We start from the raw sequence: 24,625 nt of genomic DNA, 5'->3' as shown, positions 1-24,625 counted from the left end.
GCGCAGGAGGATATCGGCTGAATGTATGCTGCAGCAGAGAGGAGAAAGATTGGGGAGGGCAGTAAAGCTCAGAGCAAAGGTGTTGCCATAGCTAATGTTATTTAAACATAGCTTGTATATGTGTGTCTACATTATATACAGAGCCCCACCCCAAGCAAATAACCGCGACAAGCCAGTCATAATTAAGGGTAAATACTGCTACATCATTCTTTTCCATTCCTCAGTCTCGCTCCTCACTATATTCCGTATTTTTTTCATCTGTATCATTTTCTTTTCCATTCCATCTCTAAAATGCGCTTCTCAGAATCAAAATTCCCAAACGCGCAAGGCGGAAGTTAATTTGGTTACGTTATTTACAAGACAGCTGAGCTGACTGGCAACCACGAGAGGAGCTAAGAAACAGGTTTTCCAAGACACATCAGTAGGCAGGCGCATCATCATACGCACGCGCACCTGAGCTAACGGAGCATCGAGATAAGGGGAACATCGACCGACTGAACAGCGGTAGAAAACCTGTCCGGTGGCAGCCCTACTCTAGCAGGCGTGTGCAACAGTCAAGGCACATTCTTCAGGCTTCAGTCTCTTAGTGTGGCCGTCTCGTTTGTCTCCCCTCTTCTTCCCGATCATCCGAGCGAAGTAAGACCTTCTTCTATTTCCACTGACTACTCTAGTCCCCGCCTACCTAACAATATTGACACTTCCCGGCAGCCTTACTCACGCGCCTTTGTCCCTCTTTCAGTCTTTAATAAAGTTTTCCGGTGTTGAATCTTTCTTTTCAGCCAAGATGGCGCAGTACGATCTCACCACGAAGATCGCACACTTCCTGGACCGGCACCTTGTTTTCCCGCTACTGGAGTTTCTCTCCGTTAAAGAGGTCAGAGAAGGATCCCGGAGAAGGGAGGGGACGGGATCTGGCAGTTCATTGACGGCCTCGTGCCCGCTGTGCACGTGTTTGGTGGCCCAAAGCCCCTGCCTCGCCATCTGGCTGTTTCTGTAGATGATGTTGCATGTAGCTGCAGGCTGCTCACCCATACAACAGGCACCCACATGAGGCTCTTGTGTTCTCCACTTCATTCCGTCAGCAACGCAGTCGCATCTTCAGAGATGCCTTGCATAGCCGAGTCTTTTATATACCGTTCACTCCGTGCCAATATATATTTTGGGTTAATGTTATAAAATCAGTTGTATATGTAGTCGAGGGACAACTATTGGATTGAAAGTCCGCATATTAAAGGTTAGGTTCGTATGTAACGCAGGAAACTCGTAGGGCTTGTTTTCTTCTACTCAAAAGTACGTTTTTTGTTTCATTTATGTTTACGTCACTCTGATAGCTTTATTTCTGGGCTGCTCGTTTTTTTTTAACCATATCGTTTTTATTGTTTAATATTTTTGTTACATCACATATCCAAGCTTCAAATAGCATTCTGTTTATAAAGTAGATATTAATAGGCATATTCGTATCGTGGATTTTATATCCTCCCTCCCCCTTTAGCCCAATATAAAAAACTTATGTGGACCACACAGGTCAGCCAAGGTCTGGCAAACAGAAAATTCAATTCTGACTTATGTCAGAAAGTTCTATTGTCGCAGGTTTGTTTTTTTCGTAGGTATTTAGAACCTCTAGTTATCGACTGTGTTTGAAGTGGTACGCGCAATATTTTGGATTTAATGATCCAGTTCAAAAGTTCTCTTGGGCAATCAATGAGTAATATGTTACTGGTTTTCTTAAAAGTAAATTGGTTGGACAGTTCGTGTTTATTGACATAACAAAATCATTAATAAGCTACTGTACAAATAAATAGAACAATCTGTCCTTGAGACAATCACAGTTGAACTAAATTGTGATTAAAGCTACGGTGCTCTAAAAATATCAGATCTAATAAGTAGGCCACCTTGCCTTTACTTGCTCGGGTAGGCTTTACATTGTTTTTGAATATATGGCGATGGTATAGAATTGGCAGACTGGGATTCCTCTTACATCGTGTTGGTTTATCAGTGATGGTAGAAATGTTTTGGTGAGCCTTCAACTTTACCCTTTTTAGGTCGCAGCCTTGGGGACATTTAGAAAGTTGACCTGGGAATGCATTCCGCCCTTTAATTACCATTGGCTTTGTGGTTTTTAACTCGCGTATTCTGGCTTTCTATTTACTGGCTTTATTTGCTTTAGGCTGTTCAGTTCGATTCTGTCCCTCCCATTGCTCAAACCTTGTTTACTGTGTTCCATAAACTTTGTTTCTGTAAGCAGGCTTTTAAATCTTGTTTTTATCTTGTCACATCTGCTGTGCATTAAAAGACAGAGGTCAAATGTCAGGCTGTGGCTTCCAGGGAGCTTGTTGTTTATTTTTCTTTATCTGACTTCAGAGTGAGAGGCTTTAACTGACAATCATGCTGGCTAGTGGGTGCTGCTTGGGTGCACCCAACAAAATGTAAATGAACTGTGCAGATCAAATCAATACATTGGGTGAAGACATTTCCACACACTGTGCGCTGTATAATTTAATCAGTAAAACTGTATGTGGGTCCAAATGTAATGGTCATTCCAATTGAAGATGTGTTGGTCATTCCAATTGAAGATGTGTTGTCTTTAATGGCAGTGCTCTAACATACCATGCATACTCCACGTTATCCCACTGTACTGTGCTCCAGGCCACTCCACACTGCACCACACCGCGTCACTGCACTATTCTCTGAACCACTCCACTCCATGCCTCTACTCTACACCACTCCACTCTATGCAACACACTCTACTATACATCACTGCGCTCTACACCACCCGCGCCTCTCAATGCCACCCTGCTCTGCAACACTGCTCTCTATGCCAATCGATTCTACTCTACGCCAATGCACTCAACACCAATGCACTCCGTGACACTCTACTATACACCATTGCACTCTACAACAGTACATTCTGCAACATCGCTCTCTGCCACTCTAATCTGCTCTGCACCACTGCTCTGACAGTCTGCTCAATACAACTGCACTCAATGCCACTTCATTGTACTCGAAGCAATCTACTTTGCTACTCTAGTCCACTCTATTGCATGCTAATGCACAGAACTGCAGTCCACATCACTATACTCTGTCACTTTGCTTAAAACTATACACTCTACACCAGGGGTCTTCAACCTTTTGTGTAGTCAGAGCTACTTCTGGCCAGTGAAAATCGTCCTGAACCCGAAGCAACTCGCGCATTTTTCCGAGAGACCCCCCCACGCCCAGTTTCATTGACTGTAAGCCTAATTTCATCAGAGCCCATACTGTGGTTTGAACAAAATACCCAAGACAGGACTGACTTACGAGTTCCCTAGAACACCAAAAGGAATGACTTTGAATTTGTGACGCTTCAAGACAATTGAATTTATAGGTCCAAAATTAAGGTCCAAAATTAAGACCTTTCAGTAATAGTTGTCATTGAAATATTCATTGTAATGCAGCTCAATTAACAAACATACATGGAAAGCGATCTTACCTTCAATGTGGAACTGATTTGTTCTTATGCTGCAAATAATCATTTGGAAAGGTGCTCAAGATTCTTCTCTCCAGCTACGTTTTATTGTGTTTGTAATACAGGCCTGCAGTACACATTGCATTGTTCTTGTTCAAATAATAAAAAAGCTTTGCAGGGGGCTGAAGATTCTTCTCTGCAGCGACTTTAATCTTGGTTTTAATAATGAAACAGATTTGTGAAACTTAGATTTAATGAAGTTCATATCAGTAAATGCAGATTCACAAAGATAGGTAGAGCCAAACAGGGAAAAAAGTTTCAATGCAGCTGCATGGATGTTCTTAAACAATTCTGCATCTACAAGACTCCAGAAATTAATGTCAGATTGCCTTGATTTCAATTCAATGTCATTTTGAAGTTAGACAATCTCCATTTCCATGGTGTCTGAGTCAAGGCTCAGAAGCACACACATTTTCTCTGAAAGCTCACTAACATCCACTTCCATGAAGGGGTTTGAAGTGATCACACAGGGCTCCAGTTGCTCAAAATCACTGAACTCTTGATTAAGCCTCACGAGGAGGTTACTGTATTTTTGTATGTCCAGGATCTCTGCCTCAGTTTCGTTTTCTGACAGGATTTGGAGCACAGAGGGAAAGTGCTGCATCTTTCTTTTTTGTACATGCTGTATGAAAAGGTTAAGTTTTGTTTTGAATTTTTTTCACAGAACTAATCATGTTGGCTATTGTCTTGTTTTTGCCTTGCAACTCGTAGTTCATTACATTTAATTGCTCTCTGACATCTGTCAAAAAAGCTAAATCGAGCAACCATTCAGTGTTTCACAACTGTGTGGTTTTTCATTTCTAGACTCCATGAAAGCTTTGACTTCTGGCAATAGGGAAAGGAATCTTCGCAGTATTCTTCCCCTGCTAAGCCATCGGATCTGAGTATGCAGTAAAAGGCCACCATACTCAGCTGATAGTTCTTCAAGGAACAATTTGAAGGTTCGGTGCTGCTTGGCCTTTCCACAAATTGAATTAATAATTTTAACAGGAGTCATCACATGATCAAACCCCATTACCTTGGCACATATTGCCTGTTGATGTATAATGCAATGGTAGTTTAATAACGGAGGGAAATCTGGATCTGCTTTACAATTGGCAATGAAGCCAGATTGACACCCTATCATTGCGGGTGTACTATCAGTTATCGCCACTAACTTTTTCAATGGGACATTTTTGTTTCACAATTTAATTTTTCACCTCATTGTGGATGTCCGATCCTCTGGTTTTCAGAGGCAACAGAGTTACAAATTACTCTTTATAAGTGAAATCTTCAAAAACCATTCTAACAAAGATAGCCAACTGTGCAATATAGCTTACATTGCAGAGAAAAAAAATATTTAAATGTCTTTAAATCCCGCTACAACTGCTCTAGCATGTTGACCGATAATGCAGATACCCTTCTTACCATAGTGTTTGCCCCCCAACTGCACATCTGAAATGTCAGACATAATTTCAGGGCTATATTTAAAGTCTTTAAATAAGGAGTGGGCCATTAGAAGCATTGCTTCCTTCACAATCGTTCCATCTGATAATGTTGCTTTGTGCTTGATCAAGTGATTAGTAACTACGAAGGATGCTTCAGTTGCCGCAGTGGCTTTCTTTGTTGGCTTTGTAGAAAAAGATTGCTGTGTCTGCAATGCAGATTTCAGTTCATTTACTTTTTGTGACCTCAGGCTGCTTCCCTTAGGGAACTTCCTCTCAAAATGTGTGTGCTTTGTTGAAAAATGCCTCTCAGCATTGCCCCTTTTCCTGACTGCAACTTTTGCTCCACAGATTAAACACACACAGTTTTCTTTGATTTGTGTAAATAAAAATTTGTTCTCCTACTCTTGATGGAAGTTGTTAGTCTTCACCCTTTTGGAGGGACCTGGCTCTTCACCCATCATTGGTTGTTGAGGCTGTAGCAAGAGTAAAAATGTTAATGAAGTCCACATCCAATCCATAAAAGGCAAGAATACCACGTGGACACCTTTTTAATAATGCGGTATTGCAGACCATTAAACCAAGGAAAAGACTTTCAACCACACACCGAAATGTTGAAAAATCACATTCACTATTAATGGTGGACCTGGGAATGCGTAAAAAAATGCTAAGCCACCCAGGTGAGGCGTAACAAGGAGAACTACCTTTATTGCTTCTCTTTTAGGAGCTCAGTGTGCCACCAAGTGCTGTTTTTGGCTTTATTACACTACTATTGATGAAGAGATATCTTTTCAGAGACACTGCTAACGAGTACAAATTACAAAACGATAAAGTAGTACTAACACAAAATTAGCTGCAATACACCATATAATTTGCCTTTTTTGCTGCATGATTTTGTCAAACTTGCTGCATAATCTGGTCCCCAAGTGCCATGCCCCCTCAATCCAATGCCCCTCTACCCCCCACCCCCCCCCCACGCCTCATCATGAGCTTGGCCTTGACTACGGGACACAGATAACTAAAGAGTTGTAAGAGGCAGTGGTACCCAAGGGCTTGTGAAAAGTGAGCAATCAGACAGCAGCACGAAAATCCTACTGCTGATCCTGGCTGCATCTATTTTTGCCTGCCTGCCAAGTAACGGTAACCTATACACATGTGCCTTTCAACGTTTTATTGCTTTTGTTGTATTGCCTGTATTATCATTGTTGTGTCTGTGACTGCTGTTGTCTGTCTTCCCCCGCTGCCTGTACATGGTCCATGCCCCTTTTTCTTCCCTCTGTTCCCCTCTCTGCCCCGTGCCTCTCTGCCCGTTCTGCCTTCTGTTCTTAGCTGCCCCTAGATTTCTGTATTTTGCCTCTGTGCCACTCGTTTTTTTGTGCCTTTCTGCCTTGTTTCACTCGTTTTCCCCTTGTTTTTTGTGCCTTTCTGCCCTCTGTTTCACTCGTTTTCCCCTTGTTTTTTGTGCCCTTCTGCCCTCTGTTTCACTCGTTTTCCCCTAGTTTTTGTGCCCTTTTGCCCTCTGTTCCATGCGTTTTTTGTGCCTGGCGTGTCAGTGTTGCACCGGGAATTATTCAACATCACATTCATAAAAAAAACAGAATCCAACGTCACTAAACTATCTGCTCGTCCCATGGCACCAGGATGACTAAAGCCTCGCTTCTACCGTCACTTATTCAATGATTCAACATTGCGGTATGTCTGAAACTAATTAACATGATCGACAGAGAGCAGGGCAGAGCAGGGAGAGGGCAGCATTTCAAAGATTTAATGAATAGGCAGGGCGAAAGATACATTCCCAGTTGCAGATAACTTTACATATGGTATCTTTGCACTTACAAACAATAAAAGCACCATTGAGCTTACCTGCAGTAGAAGGCACGTTCCTGGCTGCTTCTTGCGGTCGAAGTCCCGTCTCTGCTCCGCGCTGGCACCTGTCGCACAATGGCAGACAGTGTGATACCAGCGCGTTTTTCCAGGTAATGATGACGTCACAAGAGTCAGACTCTCACAAGAAGAGTCTGCAGCTCCAGGAGAGGAGCGTCCTCCACTTCGCCTGCCCCCACCCCAGCTTAGCTCCAATCAGAGCGGCTGGTTTGGGTGAGGGCGGGCAAATGGAGCCGGAAAGGCTAATCGCCTATGAAGGGCTACACAAGCTACTCCCGGGGTCTCCGTGAGCTACCGGTTGCTCGCGATTGACCGTTTGGAGACCCCGGCTCTACACCAAACTACTCTGCACCACTGCCCTGAATGCCACTATACGCCACTGCACTCCATGCCACTCTACATCCCTGCACTCTACTTCACTGCCCGCTGTGCCACTCTTGTGCCTGCTGTGCCACTCTTGTGCCTGCTGTGCCACTCTTGTGCCTGCTGTGCCACTCTTGTGCACCTTCACTCTACGCCACTTCATTACTCTGAAACGGTCTACTGTCGCTCTACTCTGCTCAATTTTATTCTGCATCACCACTCTGCCACTGCACGCTACATCACTGCACTCAACGCCACTCTACCCCCCCCGCCCTGCGCCACTCTACCCCCGCCCTGCGCCACTCTACCCCCCGCCCTGCGCCACTCTACCCCCCCCGACCTGGGCCACTCTACCTCCCCCGACCTGGGCCACTCTACCCCCCCCCCCCCGACCTGGGCCACTCTACCTCCCCCGACCTGGGCCACTCTACCCCCCCCCCCCGACCTGGGCCACTCTACCCCCCCCCCCGACCTGGGCCACTCTACCCCCCCCCCCGACCTGGGCCACTCTACCCCCCCCCCCCCGACCTGGGCACTCTACCCCCCCCCGCCCTGGGCCACTCTACCCCCCCCCCCCCGCCCTGGGCCACTCTACCCCCCCCCCCGCCCTGGGCCACTCTACCCCCCCCCCCCGCCCTGGGCCACTCTACCCCCCCCCCCGCCCTGGGCCACTCTACCCCCCCCCCCCCGCCCTGGGCCACTCTACCCCCCCCCCCCCCCCCGCCCTGGGCCACTCTACCCCCCCCCCCCCCGCCCTGGGCCACTCTACCCCCCCCCCTGCCCTGGGCCACTCTACCCCCCCCCCCCGCCCTGGGCCACTCTACCCCCCCCCCCCCCGCCCTGGGCCACTCTACCCCCCCCGCCCTGGGCCACTCTACGCCCCCCCCCCGCCCTGGGCCACTCTACGCCCCCCCCCCCCCCGCCCTGGGCCACTCTACGCCCCCCCCCGCCCTGCGCCACGCTACCCCCCCCTCCCTGCGCCACGCTACCCCCGCCCTGCGCCACGCTACCCCCGCCCTGCGCCACGCTACCTCCGCCCTGCGCCACTCTACCCTGCGCCACTCTACCCCCTCCCGCCCTGCGCCCCTCTACCCCCTCCCGCCCTGCGCCACTCTACCCCCTCCCGCCCTGCGCCACTCTACCCCCACCCGCCCTGCGCCACTCTACCCCCATCCTGCCCTGCGCCACTCTACCCCCTCTCGCCCTGCGCCACTTTACCCCCCTGCCCCACTCTGCAAAACTGCACACTGCGCCACTGCACTTGAGTCCTGCTCCAGTAAGTACCACTCTGGACCACTCTACTCCCCTTTATGCTATTGCACTCTATGTCCCTTCAATCTACTCTGTACCGCTCTACTCTACCTCCCTGCACTGTATGCTAATATATTGTACACCACCGTACTCAAAACCAGTGCTCTCTGCTTGGCTCTAAAACACTACTACACTCTACGCAAAACACCCTCTATGCTGCTGCACTCTGCTGTACGCTGCTCCACGACACTCTATGCCGCTCGACTCCGCTCTGACACTGGGCTCCACTCAACTTCCACTCTACGACATTGTACTCCCACCACAACACTGAGCTACTCTGACACTCCACTTTACTCCTCTCCACAACACTCCACTTTACGACACTCCAGACACCCTAGTGTACAAAATTGATAAAACATTGGCAAAGCCAAAAGCTCTTGCCTAGGCAAGACCTTTTTGGCTTTGCCAATGCTTGTTATAACATTTCAATCTATTTACTTGGATTTTGTATCCATCAGTATGGACCTCAACCATAAGTAAGCGCAATTGAGCTTCTTCTGCAAATGTTTTGGCAAAAGGGGGTTATGCGGGCTCTTCAATAACTTATTTGCTATGGGGATTATTAATTCAGAAATATAATCTGCTGAGTCGTTGTTACTTTTATTGAAGTCCCCAACAGCAAAGGAGCCACCGCCTGACCAAGATAAAAGAAGTAAGCATACTAATGAGGACATTTTGCAATGCTATATATCCAATTTTTGTTTCAACCACTCCTTTAAAGGATTATAAATGGCTGCCTTGCCCTAGGGACGATAGTTTACATGAGTCTTTGGCTCTGCTCTCTGATGATACAAATAATGTTTTAAGTGATACCAATCAATCAATCAATCAGGAGTTTGTTAAAGCGCGACTACTCACCCGTAAGGGTCTCGAGGCGCTAGGGGTGGGGGGGGGGGGGTGCAGGTTCCATTCCATCAAGGAGGGGTCTGTCGAAGAGCCAGGTTTTGAGGTTTCTTGCGAAGATGGGGAACAATGTTGTCTGTCTGAGGTGGAGCGGAAGGGCGTTCCATGCTTTGGCCGCGAGGAAGGAGAAGGAGCGGCCTCCCGATCTGGTCTTTCTGGTGCGGGGGACCATGGCGTAGGAAAGCTGTGCTGATCGTAGGGTCCTTTGGGGTGCGTGGAATTTTAGTCGGCTGTTCAGGTATGCTGGTCCGGTGCCGTGGAGGGCCTTGTGTGCGTGGGTGAGCATCTTAAAGGTGATTCTCGCCTCGACGGGGAGCCAGTGGAGTGTGCGCAGGTGCTGGGAGATGTTGCAGTGTTTTGGCAGGTTGAGGACCGGTCTTGCGGCGGCGTTCTGGATGTTCTGTAGCTTGCGGATGAGGTTTTTGTTTATTCCGGCGTAGAGTGCGTTGCCGTAGTAGTCTGCTGGTGACCAGGGCGTGAGTGACTGTCTTTCGGTGTTCGAGGGGGGATCCATTTGAAGGTCTTAAGAAGGAGGCGGAGGGTGTGGAAGCAGGAAGATGAGACGGAGTTGATCTGGCGGTCCATTTTGAGCTCGGAGTCCAGGATGATTCCCAGGTTGCGTGCGTGGTCTGTGGGGGTTGGCGGGTTTCCGAGGGCGGTGGGCCACCAGGTGTCGCTCCAGGCGTCGGGGTTTGGGCCCATGATGAGTACTTCTGTTTTGTTAGGCAGCTGTTTTTCATCCATTTGGCGACGGCTTCCATGCCTTCTCGAAAGTTGCGTCTGGCGGTGTTGGGCTCGTTGGATAGGGAGAGGATGAGCTGGGTGTCGTCTGCATATGACACGATGTTGAGTCCGTAGGTTCTGACGATGGGGGCAAGTGGAGCCATGTAGACGTTGAAGAGAGTCTGGCTGAGGGAGGAGCCCTGGGGGACTCCGCAGGTGATCGGTGTGGGGTCCGAGAGGAAAGGGGGGAGTCTGACCCGCTGCGTCCTGCTGGAGAGGAAGGAGCAGATCCAGTCGAGGGCCTTGTCCTGGATTCCTGCATCGTAGAGTCTGCGTATTAGGGTGCGGTGGGAGACTGTGTCGAACGCCGCTGATAGGTCGAGGAGGATGAGGGCTACTGTTTCTCCTTTGTCCAGTAAGGTGCGGATGTCGTCTGTTGCGGCGAGGAGGGCGGTTTCCGTACTGTGGTTTTTTCTGAAGCCAGATTGGGAGGAGTCGAGGATGTTGTGTTCTTCAATGAATGTGGCGAGTTGGCTGTTGATGGCTTTCTCGATGACTTTCGCTGGGAACGGGAGCAGGGAGATGGGTCTGTAGTTTTGAGGTCGGTGGGTTCCGCTGAGGCTTTCTTTAGGAGGGGGTTGACCTCTGCGTGTTTCCAGTCGTCGGGGAACGAGGCGGTCGCCAGGGAGCGGTTGATAGTTTGGCGGAGCATGGGTGCGATGGTGATGGCCGCTCTGTTGAAGCTGTGGTGGGGGCCCCTGAGTGGATTGACTTCATTGTCTTCAGTGTGTCTTCGGTGGTGAGGGCTGTCCAGTCATCAATCGCTGGTTTCCGGGTGTCGGGGGTGGGTGGTGAGGGTTCAGTGTGTTGGTTGTCTTCGTCGAAGTTGTCGTAGATGCTCTTGATTTTGTGGTGGAAAAAGATGCTGAGTTTGTCGCAGAGGTCTTGTGAGGGAGGGATGTCGGTAGACTCGCTGGTGGGTTGGGCGAACTCCTTGATGATGCTGAAGAGTTCCTTGCTGTTGTGTGCGTGGGTGGAGATTCTGTCTTCAATCGCTTTTTTCCTCGTTTCTCTGATGAGTTGATGGTGGGCGTTGGTGGCGGCTCTGAAGTTGTTGTGGGCTTCTGTGGATTTGGTGTTTCTCCAGGCCTTTTCAAGGCGGCGGCATGTGCGCCTGGACTCTCGAAGTTCGGTGGTAAACCATCTGGCTTTCTTGGCACGGGTATTGTTTTTCTTGATGGGGGGCTATGGTGTTGATGCTGTCCGAGATCCATCTATGCAGGGTTCGGGCTGCGGTGTTGGGGTTGTCGTTTTCCGCGATAGTTGGGGTGGAGTTGTTGAGTGAGGAGGTGAGCTGGTCATCGGTGATTTTGGTCCAGTTTCTTTGTGGAAGCAGGTGCTGGTGTCTGTAGATGGTGGGTGTTCTGAAGGTGAAGTGGACGCAACGATGGTCGGTCCATGGGAGTTTGGTGGTGTGGCTGAAGGGGATGGAGTTTCCTGTAGTGAAGAGGGGGTCGAGGGTGTGTCCTGCTGAGTGCGTGGGCTCGGTCACGATCTGGCGGAGTCCAATGTTGTGGAGGTTGTCCAGGAGGGATGTGGTGTTGGGGTCCAGTTGATTGTCGAGGTGGAAGTTGAGGTCTCCCAGCAGAGTGTAGTTGGTGGATGCGATGGCCTGCGGGGAGATAATGTCCGTGATGGAGTTGGCGAAGGGTCCGCGGGGTCCAGGGGGTCGGTAGATAAGGGTTCCTCGGAGGGCGGCGGTGGGGCTGGCCAGTATCTTGAAGTGAAGGTGTTCCATCAGTTCTGTGGACTCGTCAGGGAGTGTGCTCAGGCGGAGGCTGGATTTGTGGACGATGGCGATTCCTCCTCCTGGGTGGATGGGGCGGTCCTTCCTGGAGATCTTGTATCCTTGGGGGATGGCGATGGCGATGTCCGGTCCCGAGGTGGTGTTGGTCCAGGTTTCGGTGAAGAATGCTACGTCTGGGGTGGTGCTGTCGAGGAGGTCCCAGATTTCTGTTGCGTGTTTGTGGAGGGATCGGACGTTGAGGAGGATGCATTGCAGGGTCTTCGGTTCGGTTGTGTTCTTGTGGGCGGGTTGTGCTGGATCCGTGTTCTTGTCGTTGCTGCAGGTGTGCCGGCAGCGGTGACAGCTGAAGGGTCCATGGGTGTCGGCTGTTGATGCTAGCTTGCAGTTGTTGTTGCAGCCTGGGTTGAGTGCGTGGAGTGCTGCTGGGTCGTAGCGTTGGCGGGGCGGAGGTCCAAGGTTCCTGGTGCTGGTTGCAGACGGGCGCAGACGTGCTTGCCTTTGACGCGCCTTCGGTGCACCAGCGGCGCGCCCGCATTTAAGTAGGGGTCGGGGAGGGCTGGACAGCTGGGAGGCGGGGAGGGGAGCTGGATTGGGCCGGTCGTGCTGGGGGGGAGGGGCCGCGGGGTCAGCAGCAGCGGGGAAATGTAAAGGGAGGAAAGAAGGGATAAAGAAAATAGGGAAAATAAGCAGAAATAAGGCACAAAAGAGCAGAGATGCAGAAAAGAGCAGAAAGGTGAAAGATAGAAAGGGTAAAAAAACGAGTGAAAACGAGTGAAGGAGCAGAGGGAGAGAAAGGGAGAACGGGCAGAAATAAGGCGCAAAAGAGCAGAGGTGCAGAAAGGTGAAAGATAGAAAGAGGAGAAAAACGAGTGAAGGAGCAGAAAGAAAGAAAGGAGACAGAGGTCCACTGGACCACCAGGGATGAGGCGCAGGGAAACCTGCGGGTGGAGGAGTGCCTCGATCACCAACACTGAACACTGAAGAGTGCAGGGGCACCTCACTTAATGGTGGAGCTGCGAGGGTGGGAGAGCAATTTCACTGACAATGAGTCGGTGGTCTTGCTCGCCTGTCCCCGCAGTGGCCGCCATTAAGTAGGGGTCGGGGAGGGCTGGACAGCTGGGAGGCGGGGAGGGGAGCTGGATTGGGCCGGTCGTGCTGGGGGGGGGGAGGGGCCGCGGGGGCAGCAGCGGCGGGGAAAGGTAAAGGGAGGAAAGAAGGGATAAAGAAAAAAGGGAAAATAAGCAGAAATAAGGACAGGACTCTTCCATAAATTGCCAAAACACAACATATAATTGGGGGTAACAAAAGACACACAATTGATGGACGGAATGCAAAATAAATCCAAATATTCAGCCCCAGTCAAGAGATCTGGGTTAAATCCATCATTCTTTTGCTCGCCATGCCTCCCTAGTTTAGACCTGGCCATATGCAAATCAGTCTTGACCCTGTGCCTCATGGGAACAGTCCAGCCCAAACTACCAAGCCAGGTCCTCCCTGGACCGGAAACATGCATCCTAGGACCGGTTTCGGGGTTTCGCCCCTCTTCAGCCAGGATAGCTTGATTCCAGTGGCACAGTGAGCCCAGGACCCACATCTGGGCATTCCTGGCACACCTAGGGCGAGAAAGCAAAAGAGAACAATCTTTTGACTGGGGAGAATGTTTGCATTGTCAGCATTCCGTCCATCATTTGTTTGCTGTAACACTTTTCACCCTAAGTGGGATGGGTATACCCAGACGTGGGTCCCTTGCTCACTGTGCCACTGGATTCAAGCTAGCCTGGCTGAAGAAGGGTGACATACCCTGAAACCGGTGCCAGGATGCTTGTTTCTGGTCCAGGGAGGACCTGGCCTAGCAGTTCGGTCTGGACTGCTTCCAATATGGCATATGGCTGGGTCCAAACTGGGGTGGCGTAGTGGGCAGAAGAACAATGGATTTAACCCAGATCTTATGACTGGGGAGGAATGTTTGCATTGTCAGCATTCCATCCATCATTTGTTTGCTGTAACACATATAATTGGGGGGTAAGCGCCTTCTGAAATTGGTACAGCTTATAAAGTTATACTTTGTTCATTTTTTGTAAAGCGTGCAAATGCCATAAGGCGTCTTGGCAGAGGTGTACATCATGGGTCTTTCAGTAATGTAACATTTGTTTTTAAAAGTCCAGATTTTTCTGTCCTTTATATACAGAAGTCGAGTTGACTGGGATTTTAGCTATAGTGGAAGGCTGCAACACTAGTTTGGGTTGAAAAAGTATTTACTAGTTAAATATTTGGAAAATTGTGTGTATATATAGCCTGTTGGGGAAATCTGTAAATACGAAAGGCCCTGGTCCCCTAATCCTGCTGTTCTCCTGCTCTTAAGACTGTTACACCAAGTGGTGCCCCCCCCCTTCTTTATGACAGGCCAATTATGCTATACACCTGCTCAGAAGCACATACTATTCATCCGGAAGTGGTGAGTATATCCCAGGCAAACAAAATTGGTCTGGACATGACGCAGAGTAGTAACGTTACTCTGGGAACATTGCCACATTGATCTCTAAGACCTACGGCAATAGTACTCTACAAGGAATTAATAAGGAAAGTAGCAAGGGGAGTAACAGCGGCAATAACGTTATGGGCTCACATCCAGGCTTTTCAACAAATCTAATTTGCACCTACCCCTCACATGCAACAACGTACGTTCATATATCAAAAAATGTTTAACCAGTAATCATTTTGAGACTCATGCGGCCTTGTAGAATAAAACTTAACTGGCTTTCATATATGGTGGGAAATAGATTAGCGGGATAAAGGGATCCTATTAGTTCAAAGGGAAAATTGGATGGGTCATTCAAAAACATCTAATGCTGCGGATTGGATTGTAGTTAATTTTGGGTATGCAGGTTGAGCAAATACATAGTTCTTGTGTTAAAAATAAAAATAACTACTTTTATTTACCTGTTGATTCTAATTCTTGGAAGGATACATCGCAACAATCTGTGGACAAAGGGCAGAACAATACAACATATAATGTAAAAACTTGTTACTGTTTCGCTCGATTACCATTTTATATTGACGTACTGGACCTTGCCAAGAGGTTTATGGGCTGTGAAATATAGGGACACTAATCAGATTAACCCCTTCGGTGCTTAGGACGGCACCCGGCCGTCATACGTCACGGTGGGCTTGTGCGGTGGATGACCGGGAGCTGTCCAAACCCCACCCGCTGAATTAACGCAGCGCGCAAGGGGTTAAGGTTATGGGTTCAGACCCTCCTGCCAAAACAGCAAGATTGCTGGTAAGAGAATAATACTGGGGTACCAGCAAAATGGGCACTTGAAATGTGGCAGGTATCTCTAATAAAGCAAACAATTCTGACTGGTTGACCGCCTTTGCTAGTTTAAAATTGTTTGTATTCAAGAGATGAGGGCACTAGATAAATTCTATGTTAATGGATTTATGATATACATTACCCTGGGTCATCCTTCCAGAGCTGAACGTGCAAATGGGGGACTAGCTGTTCTATCCTTCTATCCTTCTATCCTCTGCCAGTAGAATGTAGTTGATTTGTTAACAACCCTAACCTTCAACTACCTTGTCTGGGTATTGATACAGATTCTGCATATAAATTAATTTTTTATAATAACGGTTTTAGTAGAATTAATACAGATATATTGGTAGCCTTAGACTCAGTCTTTAGTAAACACATTATTCCATCTATGAATGAAGTATATCATATTTGGTTTGGGGTTTTCCATACCCATTTGTGCTTTTGTAGATGATATGGGGGAGGGACAAGCTCTTTTCTGGAGATACCCATAAGTACTTTATTTTGCTCTTTATCTAAGGCTTGCCAGTGATTTTCGATCTAGATGTCAGGATATCCTGCCTACCTTCCTGGACCGTGGATCTATGAGCATCATTGATCACATATTCTCAGGCAATATAGTCCCATAAAAAACAAAAGTTTCCCCTACATGTATGAGTGACCATCATATGGTAAAAGAAAATCATAATTTGGAGATTATTTGAACTGTCGACCTCCCAGTATTAAGTAACCTGAAACCTATTAGACCTAATTGAGTTTGTATGAAATGGTCCGGAAAAATATCTGTCCTAATTTCTCAGAATAGGGATAATTTTACAATATACCTAACAGATGATGCCAACCCTAGTGAGATTGTTAAATCATTTGAAACTATTTGCTCCACCATTAAAGCAAAGTTAACAAAAAATATTATCTTGTGGGCATAACTCTCGTCCCAAACACTTATCTGTGCGGGAAGGGTGTCGCTGGAAAAGGGAAAATGTCACCTTTCCAGCGGTACATTTCCCATGTAGATCCATGCCCGTTCATAGCACTGGGACTGTGGACCTTGCATAGAGATCCACACGAGACAGCAGGGATACCCTTTTTGTGGTGAGGGGGTTGGACATGGGCCGGTGGTTCCAGCCCAGGGCGCATAAGTCTTGGGGACCTGCTTTTATAGTGAGGAATGTGGAACTGCTGGTTGTTAGGATATTTTGTGGATTCCGTGGCAGAATACGTAACCTTCCACACAAATGTGAGGAAAATGTGTTTTTAGCCAGTGTTTGAGGTTTTCAGGGCATTCTGGGTAGGTGTATGTAGTGGGATCCATGCAAGTCACACCACACTGAGAACCTAGTTTTTAGAAATGTCTGGCTTTATTAGATTTCCCTTGGTGGTGTTAGGTGGACCCAAGTACACTGGGTGTCCACTTTGCCAAAATAGGTTGATTTTCAAGTAAAAAATTTGATGGCTTCATGTTGCGTTTTTTGGCTGACCAGTCATGGGTGCTTGGCCCTACTCCACTAGTGGGGTATTGTTTTATCGGGAAAAGTGTTGGAACACAGAATAGTAGAACATTAGTTATTACCAACTGTAAGCGAGAAGGAACACGTTTTTTAAAATGCCAACTTATCACAATAGCATGGGTAACCCCAAATTCATACACATTTTTCATTCATATGAATTGAAGTATAGTAGGTGCACAAAAAAACTGAGCTGCAGCTGAGGTCTCTTGAGGTACTGTGTGTTTTCGATAACTAACAAACATGTGTGTTTGTGCATATGTATATTTATATCGGCAGGTTTTGTCTGTGTGTGTGTGTGTGTATGTATATGTATATGTATATGTATATGTATATATATGTATGTGTGTTTCACACATGTTGTAGTTAGCTGGACATTTCACTATTACAAAACCATTGAAATTCCCCTGTTCTAGTTAGTTCGGCTAACTATGTGTATGCAAGTAAATGGATGTTTAACAGTTTATTTGCATGTGTGAGTGTGTGTGAGTAACTATGGATGAGTGTCGGTGTGTAATAGGATGTATAGGTGTATGAGTACATATGAGAGTACATGTATGAGTGACTATATGTATGAGTGACTATATAGAACTGTTGGTGAATTAGTGGATGTGTATGTAGATGTTGGAATTACTGAATAGGTTGTTGTAACTGGTATTGGTATCTCCATTTTTTTGAAAATTTTAGTTTCTATTTTTGAATGTGTGTATCAAATGTTATATTACGGTGAGAGGAGGTCTGCCACTCTTTTTTACAAGGATGATGTCATCAGTGATGTCATTTGAGATGTCATCAGTGATGTCATGAGTGGTGTGGCTCACTGGTTAGAGGCGGCAGACCCGGGAGCAGAGGACGGCCCGGGTCCAGGGTTCAATTCCCGACGCGGCAGGGTTGTGGGCCAGGGTCAGCTGACCCGATAATTCTCACCTCGATGCCTACTCTAACCAGGGATCACACTCTGCAACTCTGGGCATTAGCTTGCCTCATCGCCACAACGGCCCCCTACATACGCCGGGGATGCCTGGTTTCACCTTGGAGATACCCAGTAGGGACCATCTCACAGGGCAAGCCAGGACGGGTTCCCCAGCGGTCTATTCGCGCCAGGATACTCCGGTACTCATTGAGCGCTGTATAAAACAGCATATAACATAACATGTCACTGACCATGTCATGAGTGATGTAATATGTGACGTCATCAGCAGTGCATTGCGGGCGCGAGTTATGGTTAGCTGAACTAACTAGAACGGGGGAATTTCAATGGTTTTGTAATAGTGAAATGTCCCGCTAACTATAACGTGTGAAACCTATTTTTTTTTTTTGAGTGAATTTCTAAGGTTTTTTTAAATGCTAATTCCTAACTATAACGTGGCTGAAACCTGTTTTTTTCAGTGAATTTCTAAGGTTTTGTAAATGATAATTTTTAAATGTATTAATTGTTATATTTTTTTATACTGAGTTACTACATTGTTTTTAACTATTTATTTTTAAATTACATTACATATTTTTAATATAAATTGAAAAAAAATGTTTTTAAAAATATTGAAATTGTAAGATTATTTTTTATTTTATATATTTTTTAATTTATATATGTATATGTGTATGTATGTCTGTGTGTGTGTGTGTGTGTGTGTGTATATATATATATATATATATATATATATATATATATATATATATATATATATATATACACAAAGTTGTCCCTCTTTAAAAGACACGTAGAGCACACTGGGGATTAAATTCAGCTTTTTATTGCATCCAGCATGACGCGTTTCGTCTTACAACTTCCTCAGACGCTGTGTGCAAGTTGAGAAAGCTGTCGTTTTCAAAAGCATTTAAGTCAGCCTTTGGCCCCTCCTTTCCCGGCATCAGCGAAGAGGGACTCTTTTCATAGTCCTCCCCCTTCGAGTACTTGGCTGCCATCACTAAGTGTGTATTTTTTTGTTTTCATTAATGCCATTCATGTTTTATATGGCCAGGTACAACTTAAGTAGTCCTCCGTTAGTTCTGGGTATCGACACACTTTGAAATCCGATGGTGCATTAGTTCGGTGATGATTTGTTAAGCCTCTTGGTCCGCTTCTTCCCCTTACGCCAGCCGTAGATCAGAACTCCGCTTCTGTGTAATTCGTTCTAAGTAAACTGCATTACCTTGTGTTAGTCACAATCCGAAACAAGTTGGCAGATGGCGGGATTCCCTTCCAACGGCGGTTCAGGCAGACAAATATCCACAGATGAAACACAAATACCGCTTTGCTGCCGAGCTGCTTGAGGCGGGTGCATCCTGCGTGCAAGCGGCTTTGCGACTTACGACTTCCTCAGACGCTGTGTGCAAGTTGAGAAAGCAGCCAAGTACTCGAAGGGGGAGGACTATAAAAAGAGTCCCTCTTCGCTGATGCCGGGAAAGGAGGGGCCAAAGGCTGACTTTTAAATGCTTTTGAAAACGACAGCTTTCTCAAATTGCACACAGCGCCTGAGGAAGTCGTAAGACGAAACGCGTCATGCTGGATGCAATAAAAAGCTGAATTTAATCCCCAGTGTGCTCTACGTGTCTTTTAAAGAGGGACACCTTCGTGTTGAAATTTTAAACGTGCAAAGCCGCTTGCACGCAGGATGCACCCGCCTCAAGCAGCTCGGCAGCAAAGCGGTATTTGTGTTTCATATATATATATATATATATATATATATATATATATATATATATATATATATATATATATATATATATATATATTTCAAGTTACTGGTAAGTACGCTTAGATTTACTTTTCAGGGTCCGTACTGGGCTGGAAGATGCAGCACTGAGGTCTCTGATAACGGGTAAGTAAATCTGAATTCGTAGTTCGGCTGAAATATTTTGCTCAATAGTGGATTAAGGGGGCGGGGCCTGAGGTGACATGTGTTCAAACACGCCCTGTGGCATGTTTTAATTTGGAGAATTAATTCCTCTTCAATCCTGAGGTCCCCTGTGGGCCAACTAGCCCACCAGGTACCTCCATTATGCACCAGGGTGCTGCGTTGCAGAGGTGTTCAGAGGCCACGCCCCCTTTTGACAACCCTCTGCTACGCAGCTCTGTGGCGCTTACTTGGAGGTACCTGGTGGGCAAGTTGGCCCCTAGGGGACCTCTGGATTGAAGAGGAATTAATTCCCCAACTTAAAACGCGCCTCAGGGCATGATTGCACACATATCTGCAAAAGCGCCCCGTAGCACGTTCTAAGTTGGGGGATTAAGTCCCTTTGCATACTGGGGGTCCCTGTCGGCGGGGATAGCACTCCACCCCTCTAGAGGGAGACAACATGCTACTTTGCTAAAACGCGGTTGATTTTAAAAGAGCCTCAGATCCACAAAATGGATGCTTCTGCCACAGACACAAGTCTGACCTCCTGCTGCTGACCGAAACTCAGCAGAGGAGGCCTGGACAAAGGCTTTCCTGTCACAGGGAGGTGTCACGCCACCCCAGACAGGAGATAGTGGATTGTAGCAGGGAGGTTTGAAAGAAAACTGACACTGCCTGGGGAGCACAAGGCTTCCCCTTGCATAATCCGGTCAAACCGGTTCTGGGGCACACCAGCCCCAGCTCCAGTGCGACCTGGACAAAGGGAAAGGGGTGTAACCACCCCCTTCCTGGGTCCCACCCATAACTCATCAGCTAGAGCCTTTGTAGCACAGCTCGTGATCGACTCCTGGACGTCCTTGACCTCTTCGTGTCCACGTGGCTGCAGAGAGAAACAACACCTCATCACCTGTTTGCACCCGACTTTGCCTGGTTCCAATCTGGTTCCACGGTGGTCACTGGTCAGTGACTTTGAACATTGTCCCCTCTGCTTTCAGGTCTTCACCACTTCAGATCCACCCTTGGATTCACCGGACACTAATCCTTCACATCGCCTGCAGCATCTTCAGCTTCAAGCACCAAGAGCCTGCGTGTCAAAACCCGACGCCACTTCGACCCTATGCACCCGCTTCCTGTGGGTGAGGTAACATTGCAACGCCGGTGTTCCCACACTGGTACACACCTCTAGGGTCTGTGTCTAAAGTTTGGTTCTTCTAGGTTCAGCGGAAGTGTCCTTAAACTCTATTTGTGTAACTTTTACGCACCATTGACATTGCATTGGTGCAAGCCGCACTTTAAGTGCTGCACCCGAATCCCGCGGGCTTTTCCCAACTTCAGCATTGCTTGTCCCGACTGCTCCCAGCGATGCCCTAGGCCTAACCACTGTTCGATTGGTATCTCTTATACCATTTTTTTAGTATATGGTTTGAGTGGCCACCCGCCCTCATCCATAATTGTGCAACTTTGTATGTTATACTGCGCTTTTGATTTAACGCTTGTGCCCCTTTGCTCATAAAGAGTACTGGGGATTATTTTAGAAATAAACACATATATTTTTATAATATATACTTGTGTGGTGTCCTTTCATTTGATATTACAGGATTGTATGTGGTAAAACAGCTTGCTTAACACGACCTCTTGAGTTAAGCCTTTAAGGCTGCTTAGTCTATGCTACCATTAAGATAGCTTGTCTACAAGGTTGACTTACAACCAGACACCATAAGGGATTGTTTGGACTGATAAAAGGTGGTTCCAGAGTTGGAAACCTCATATATCAGGCCAACTTCTCACACCTTCTGAAGTAATCTTTGTACATGTGTGAGAAAATGTTTATGCAGTTGCCCTATTCCTTAGCCCCTTACATGGGACAGGATTTTGTAAAGTTCAGTGGATAAGCACAGGGATGAGAAGAAAAGCAGTCCAGCTGAAGATGAAGCAGTTAGGGAAAAGGGCCAGCCACCTCACTCTAGTGGTTTTATGTCCATGTTTATTCTCTTGTTCCATTTTTCCATCTAATTGATTTAGTTGTGATTTTTATTTTTTATTCCAGAGTAAATGAAAGTGCCTAATTGCCACAGGCACATCATACTAGATAAGCATGTTACCTAAAGAATTCAAGCACCTGCCTATTGCTAATGAAGCTGAGGTTCTTCAAAGAGGAATGGAATGGTGTATTTTGAGATGGGGCTGCAAAGTACCTTTTGAAGTTGTATTGGAAACCTGACAAAAAATGCCTTATTGAAATGAATCCAAAATATAGAAGAGAAAGAACAAAGAGATTATAGTAGATCAGGAGTGGAAATGTTTCAAGTGGTGTTGGTAGTATAGACAATACTCTTGGAAATTTTGGAGGTTACATTGGTGGAAACCTCATCAATGGCTCTAAATGATAATTGTGTTACTATATTTAAGTACATACTGGATAATTCCTTGATTCTTTAAGCAGCCTTGGGCTGGCCCACCCGTACCCCTGCTTGAAAGAGATCTGAGTAAAATATCAGCTAGTCAGTTAAAAATAAGTAGATTTAACTCCAAAATGCATTGAAAAGAATTTGCAACCAAACTGTCCAGAGGCACTCGACACAATATTTATGGATTTCTGGTAAATTGAAAACATACTGTCCTTCTTAGCAAGCAACCCGGCTTTTGTTGTACTTCTGTTTCTTGGAAATATTTGACCTTTATTTGCTCATTAGTTTCACCGCAGTGTTGAAACCTAGTAAACGTATTGATTAGGTTCAGCTTGCCACTGGTGTTGGGTTATGTCTGTGGTGTGATACTTGTGCTTTTTAAGATCTTTTCTCTTCTTGCTAGCCAAGTCTTTTTGCTGCAGATATCTTTAGTATCATTTTGTATCCATAGTTCTAACCGGCCTGTATGTTTATTATCTGAGAGAACTGATATGATGACGAAATGTTTGGAAATTAAATCTGGGGTATGGATTTCTGTAAGGTGTTTTCTTCACATTGTTCAATGAGAACTGATGGCCGGCACAGTAAAAGGCAGAAGACGGTTTATTTGAAATGTAGAAAAGTTCAACCTGCCATCCTTCTTTTTGTTTTTTCCTGCAAATCGGTAGGAGATGGTCTGTCTGTATATGAACGTTAAAGCTAACTTTAATGATCATTCTTGGAACAAGGACTTTGTCTCTGTTCTGATAATGAGGCACTTTAATCAAACATCTAAAGTCACTAATAGTAGGCTACACGGTGTGTACTATTTATGTATTGCCGGTTATCTCTAGCAGGGCCTAGACCTAGAGGGCAAGAGCACGTCACACTTCTAGAATTCCTAGTTACAGGTTACAAGAGATTAATTTTTAAGAGAGCATATAAAGCGAAAATAGGACGATAGACTATCCAATGATAAAAGCAGGGTATGGGTCAAGTGTGTGCAACGAGGGCAGCATACTCCTCTCCAATATAGAAAACTATGTGAAAAGCTGTGGCATACTTCACTGCATTAGACACTAGGCTGCGAGTTGATGTGAACGCAAAAGGCCTACTTTCTTTTCCTTTAACTTGCCATAAGAAGATGATGCTTGTAATGCTGGAACACCAAACCCGTCTTAAGATGGCTAGTTTCAGAGCTAAGTAGGGTTGGGAACTAGACTAAAAGCATTTGGAGTAATGCTGGCTCCTCTATAGAAATATCCACCCTCATCAGGACCCAGCATAATCCGATTCGGATTGGTGAGGTTTGATAAATGGTCTTGTGCCAGTGGCCAACCTAGCATTGTGTAATGTACTTTGGTGAGGGCTTGATACTTTTTTTTTGTTTTTGGTATTGTGTAGTCCGTTTCCATAATACAGCCTACACAGTGCCTTATGGCCCACCACCCCTCACCCTTGCTCTTACTGGAGCAGCTGAGTAGTTTCCCCCCCCCCCCCCTAAGGACTCCGGCTTAAAGACTTTGCTAGTAAAACTCCAAGGTGTGACCGGTGCCAAGTAGCCACTGCAGATTGTCTGGTATCCACCATTGCTTCTCCCACTTCCACAAAGCCAGTGAGTCTCCGGTATTGTATATTGCTGTTGTATAGAGTTGCCAAATTGCAGATCTACAGCAATATTAAAGTTAAACCCAGTAAGTAGAGTGGTTTTTTCACTTGTACTGATGCCCTGCCGAAGGGAGCTCTTTAACACAGTTACTCCACTTTTGGCAGCTCGGTGTTCCTTCTGCCATTTAGAATTTCTGGTAGCAGGTAGACAAAAACATTTACAGTGTTATAAATGGTTTTGTACAGGCCATTAAAATGTACACACTTGTCATTAACCCCTTCGATGCTGATTACGGCCCCCAGCCGTCATGCATTACGGTGGGAGTGTGCTGATGACGGCTGGGGGCCATCATGAACCTGCCCACTACGGAAAACGCCGCACAGGCGCAGAATCGCGGCCGAGCCCAAGGGGTAAATTTGTGTATAGAGCTGCTTATAAGGAAGCCTTTGATCCACCTTTTTGGTTTCCACTAGATATTGAGGAAAATTTGGATTTTAAATCCATTCCTACAACTACTTATTGTTTGGCTTGCTAGAAGTTGGCTTGTCTATTTGTGGTTTTCTGTATCTTAAAACTTTTTTTTTTGATCGCCGACACTTTTTTATCCTGTTTATGGTCATGGGAGTGGCGTACTAAAATGTTAATTATTAAACACATTTTTTTTTAAATGATTCATCTAGTTTGTCCTGGGGCAGGTGGAGGGAAGCCTAATTTTGGGCACTTTGAAACGTCAGGCATATTCGAGTAAAGTGGTGGTGATTGTGTGGTAACAGTGCAGTGCCTCCCATGTTGGAGTAATGTGGTAAAAAACATCACTGGCCAAATAAAAGCTTTTTAGGCTGATTTTGTGCTCTGGCGCTTAAAGTGTGTATTTATTTGTAAGGCAATATGTGACATATTACCATAGATCAGGCTATATACTCGTCTTCTATAATGACTGTAGCTCGTGGATAACGTTGTGGCTTACTTCACCTGCTGTTCAAATTGGACCCCAAAATCGTAGATCTGCTGAGCGATTAAGGAGGAAGACCCCCACATCACCTGTGTCTTATTGTTT

The 24,625-nt window shown here is 46.4% G+C and overlaps 1 protein-coding gene across 1 annotated transcript in view; it reads left to right on the top strand.

Moving 5' to 3' along the window:
* Positions 1–724: 724 nt before the first annotated feature.
* The window catches only part of EIF3E (eukaryotic translation initiation factor 3 subunit E), a 231,129-nt gene continuing 207,228 nt past the window's right edge, over positions 725–24,625 (top strand). The window contains exon 1 of the mRNA XM_086966115.1: positions 725–874. Within this exon, the coding sequence (XP_086822241.1) occupies positions 785–874 (90 nt within the window). The 5' untranslated portion in view covers positions 725–784. The remainder of the gene's footprint in view (positions 875–24,625) is intronic.

This window comes from Lissotriton vulgaris, chromosome 4_1 (assembly GCF_964263255.1).
Source record: "Lissotriton vulgaris chromosome 4_1, aLisVul1.2, whole genome shotgun sequence".
Classification (NCBI taxonomy): Eukaryota; Metazoa; Chordata; class Amphibia; order Caudata; family Salamandridae; genus Lissotriton; species Lissotriton vulgaris.
This window is presented reverse-complemented; position numbering and strand designations above follow the sequence as displayed.